Raw genomic sequence first — 4,825 nt, 5'->3', positions numbered from 1 at the left:
ATTTTATTTCAGCTTATACATTTTTGTAAGCAAAATGGGATAGGATTTGAAGCAATTAAAAATGAAAATACGTAGCATAATGTGTAAAATGATAGCTCTGAAGTAGTGAAATATTCAAATTTTCTACCGTCGTTTTTTTTTTCATAAAAAATATACGTATATTTTTAATTCTTGTCTTCAAGAGAATTTAATAAAATAAAGTAAAGTAAAAACTTAAAAAAAAAACAATGTAAAAGGCAGTCGATCATAGATTACATAAATATAATAAATTTTGAGACGCAAATATTTTTAAATGGTGTTTACAATTTATTTAATAGGTGTATATTATCTTAGGAGAGATTCGCGCGTAGTTGATTCAAAACAATGGCCATATAATTAACATAAAAAATGCAAAAATGATCCGATAAAAATAAATTTTGAGCGTTTTTCTTCGAAATTTCACGAGCACCCGTCCGTTCGCAAAGTTGATATAATAAAGTAAACAGGAATATGTACAACATTTATGACTTAATTTATGACAGTCTTATCTCCTCGGTGAGTAACGGCAGTAGCTTTTCAACTCGACGTTTTTCCTTCCGAACATATTATTATGTATACACGTAATGTCTTCAAAATGTCCCCATGTGTCGTTTATTAAAATTTATATCCCACCGCTCGGCGATATGTATAATGTTTAAAGCGTAAATATGTATTATACATTTTATAGCGAGGGTTATACTATACATATTTATCTACATATATACATGTATATATTATGTACGTCGTGAAAAATTCAACCATTTTGACGCAATGCATACGCTCTTTTTATGTTTTTATTTATGTCTAATACGAACTTCAAAGAAACGCAATGAAAGACGATAAAACAACACTTTCAAAGAGTATTAAAAATACTCGAACATATATTATTTTTTAAATAATATATACACTTGTAATGTGGATCGTATTCATTTGAATTATTGCTTCTAATTAAAATTAATTATGCCTATTTATTCAAATGTGTTTATTGTGTGTAAATTTGTGTATAAATAATTGGGCATGAATAAAATACTTGTGTAATATTTAAATGGTAAGTATATTTCAGAATAAAACTAGATATTTTCAATACAATAATTTTAGGTATAAACTCAAGCATTTGAGCAATCAATATTATTTTTCAATAATCAAGTCATATTTACATTATATAGATAAATTTAAATATATATATATAAAATGGCAAACTCAATTTGAAGTTACCTTAAAAAAAACAATGATTGCACATTAGCAATTTAAAAAAAAATAAACAAACGAAAATTTAAAAAAAAATTGACGCTTTTCAAAAATACTATAAACTCTTAAATAATTTAATCGAGGCTTCAAACTTTTTAAGTCTACTGTACAATTTGGTAATTCGCTCGTTACCGGGTGCACTTTGCTCTGGTGGCAAACTTCACAACGATTTGAGGGGTCGAATAGCACAAATTTGGTTTAGGAAACGAAAAAAGATCAAAATCTGAAGGTCCCACGACGGCACTGGATAAGTTAGGCGTCCACAAAATAATTAAATCTGTCTATATTTTTTACATATAATAATTATATATCACAGTAGCGTATTGGACAAAGTTACCGTTGCCGTCGGCAATGTTCGGCCGAACGCGCAACCACTGTTTTCGTTCGATTCACACACGTTTCAACTCGTCCATTACGAAAGCGAAAAAGCCACGTCCATGTCCATGTTTCGAGAAGTGGTGAACTATTGGTGAGCTGCACCCAAACGTTGTCCGTAGAGCGCGTACGGGGAGTAATAAGGACCCAGTGCAGGACTGAAACCGTAAGGAGAACCCAGAGGAAGTCCCGGTTTCGCGTACGGGTGGAAACGAGCTGCAGACAGAGGACTCAAAGGAGCTCCTGGGTACCTCCCGAGGACTGGGAATCCGGGACTGAGAGGACTAGACCCAGGCGCGCCTCCTTCCGCAGTGTGGCTCCTCAAGTGCTGGAGCAGCTCCTCGGAAGTTCCGAACCTCTTTCCGCAATAAGATTCCCCAGCGATCCAATTGCAAACGTAAGGACGACCGAGTTGAGCATAGGCCAGCGCCGATGGGGGTAGAGATCCAGTCGGAGACAGAGCCATAGCCATGGCCAAGCTGTATTTGTGGTGGTCGCACTGGGTGCATCCCGCAGGACAGCCGGGCATTCCTCCCATGAGCAACTGCTGTCCGTGCAGAGAGACCTGGCAACCGGTGCAATAAGGATCTTTGCAGACCGGAACCAGAGCGTCTCCTCCTGCCGGAGTTTTAACGCGAGCGTATCCCAGATAAGGCGAAGCTGGGTAGCTACCCATAGCGCTGTGTTGGTGTGTGAAAGGAGCTCCAGCGAACGGTGGACGAAAGGCTGGATTGTGCTGTTCCAATCCCGGAGGGCAGCACAAAGATCCAAGTCCCATGCCGGGTTTGAACGTGCCCAAAGGCATGTCTTTAGGATGTCCCTGTAGCACTTCCAATCCTGAGCGAATGATGGGGCTGGCGCCCCTTCCGGACGAACCCGCTGGGGATGACGTCTTCCTGTCGGAAGTGGACGGAGATGACTTTCCGCCGTCTAGAGCCGGGGTGGTTGTGGTTAAGGGCGTGCTAGACTTTCTTCCGGGTGTAGCTTTTCCGGATTTTCTTTCCTCGCCGCTATCCGAGCTGGCTTTGGAAGAGGGACGCACTTCTTCGACCTTCTTGGTGAGGACATTGGTCTCGTACGGTTTGAAAGCGAGGTGTCTGATTTCGGGAGTGGTGCGAGGCTTCTCCTGCTTGGCAGGAGGAGTCCTGTTCGACACGTCAATGGTGGCGTTCTTCTTCTTGTCTTGGGGCAGCGCCAGAGATTTGGAGGAGGGAGAGTCTGCGCCGATCTGGCTGCAGGTCTGCGCCAGCAGAGCCAGAGGACTCTTCTTGGCGTCCAGCTGTAGAGACGAAACAAAACAGAAAAATTAGTACAAAACAAGGTAAAGTGGAGTAGTCGAGGAAAAGGCAGATCCAGAAGATATCGAGGTAATTACCGTAGTGGGTAACGGAGACAAGTAGTCGGGTTGGAGGTACTGATTGCCGCCTGAGGACAACATGCCGCCACCTTCGAGCACAACCATTTGTGAGAGGTGAGAGGAGTGGGTTTGGAGCGCGAAAGTCGGGCAAAGTCGCGGAGTCAGAGTCGTGGCACGTGCGGAGCGATCGGCGCACCAAACTGTAGTGAGGCTTCCCCTCCGAGCGACGGAGAGGGGGACCCCACCCCGCCCCACCGCGCCCCTGCCCTCCCCTGCCCCGCGCCGACAGACAGAGAGGAGAGGATGTGCGAGCGCGCGAGTGCGAGCGGTGCGGCTGTTCGATGTCGGCTGTTCGTTTGAGCGGTGGGCAGGTGAGACGGAGCGATGCGGGCGGCCGGCCGACGAAAGAGAGAGACGCGTTTTATTATGGCGGTGGCCGTCTCGAGTGGCATAAATTGAAATGGGTAGGTGGCAATGTTGCCACCCATGACGGCCGGTTGACAGAGCCTTTGAGTTTAGCCGCCCGCGCCTGCACGCTGCACGCTGCACACTACACACTACACACCGCACACCGCACACCGCACACCGTACACCGCACACTGCATCCATCTTCATCTTCTGCTTCTTCTTCATCTTCACGCCGTTTTCGTTTAATGAAAATATGTATGCAGATTTATGTTTGTATGTAGTATGTTCGTAGACAGAGTGTGCTGTTTGCAGACAGACAGAACTAACGTGAGGAGATAAATTCTCATATTTTAAGGGCTCCGATTCTAGAAAGAATAACTATATATAAAAAAATAATAATTTACAAATAACAAATCTACACTCGCTGGTTATCCCTCATTAAAATCGATATAAATTAAGGAAATCTTTTTATAATAAAATAAACTTTCATTTTAAAATTTTGCCTGTTGCACAACGTGACGTATTTTTAAGTAATGTTGATTTTCGGTGTGTCTGATTTCACCAATTCTCGTCAAATGAACTCTTTGTTTCTATACTTGAATGCAATTTGTCATCAATGTTTATTACAACTACATTAAGGTGATCTTTTTTCCAAATTCAAAACGAAGCATATTTTTTTCCAAAAACATCTTTCTAAATAATTAAATTATTTAAAACTAAGATTAAAGAATCTTGAACGCACATTTATGAAATAATGAATTAATTTTCTTGAATGTTCTTATAAAATTCTACTCAAAATTAGTTACAATTATACTAAGTGATGAGTAGAGGTAGGATAGTCACAGTGCTATCCATTGTTCGGCAAACCTTTAACAATGCATTTACAACCTTTGAACAATACACGGCCCCCTCAGGCTCCGGTAACTAGTGATGAGTAGAGGTAGGATAGTCACAGTGCTATCCATTGTTCGGCAAACCTTTAACAATGCATTTACAACCTTTGAACAATACACGGCCCCCTCAGGCTCCGGTGACTAGTGATGAGCATACATTTTAAGGTTTCAATATTCAATTTCGTTTTATCGCTGGACTATATATTGGCGAATCCTTCAGCTGGTGCATTTGTTCCCGATGAATGGAAACAGCATTTGGCTAATTTGTCAATATTTTTGTATCTATCAGATCAAAATGACAATATCCATCTATCAGATAAAAAATTCTATTACATAAAAAGTCTACTGGTTTTATCTTACGACTTACCAGGACAAATACCCAAAAAACCATATTTCTTATTCAATTATTTTTAAAAATGACACACAATATATATGTGGGTAGTTTTCTAGTAGTTTTGATAGATTGTTCGCATATTAAAAATATATCTATAAGGTCTTTTTTTTTTAGTTTGTCATGCGGGCCGGA

General features: G+C 41.0%; 1 protein-coding gene across 1 annotated transcript; it reads right to left on the bottom strand.

Annotated features, from left to right (window-relative positions):
- Nucleotides 1-1,054: 1,054 nt before the first annotated feature.
- noc (zinc finger protein no ocelli) lies at nt 1,055-3,546 on the bottom strand. Its single transcript, XM_077439648.1, has 2 exons — nt 3,017-3,546; nt 1,055-2,920 (listed from the first exon to the last, which is right to left on the bottom strand). Exons 1-2 carry the CDS (start codon nt 3,101-3,103, stop codon nt 1,730-1,732), a joined length of 1,278 nt encoding a protein of 425 aa, XP_077295774.1. The 5' UTR covers nt 3,104-3,546; the 3' UTR covers nt 1,055-1,729.
- Between the last annotated feature and the right edge of the window lie 1,279 nt (nt 3,547-4,825).

This window comes from Arctopsyche grandis, chromosome 10, assembly GCF_051622035.1.
Source record: "Arctopsyche grandis isolate Sample6627 chromosome 10, ASM5162203v2, whole genome shotgun sequence".
Lineage (NCBI taxonomy): Eukaryota > Metazoa > Arthropoda > Insecta > Trichoptera > Hydropsychidae > Arctopsyche > Arctopsyche grandis.
The sequence above is the reverse complement of the archived record's forward strand: the minus strand, read 5'-3'. Positions and strand labels throughout refer to the sequence as shown.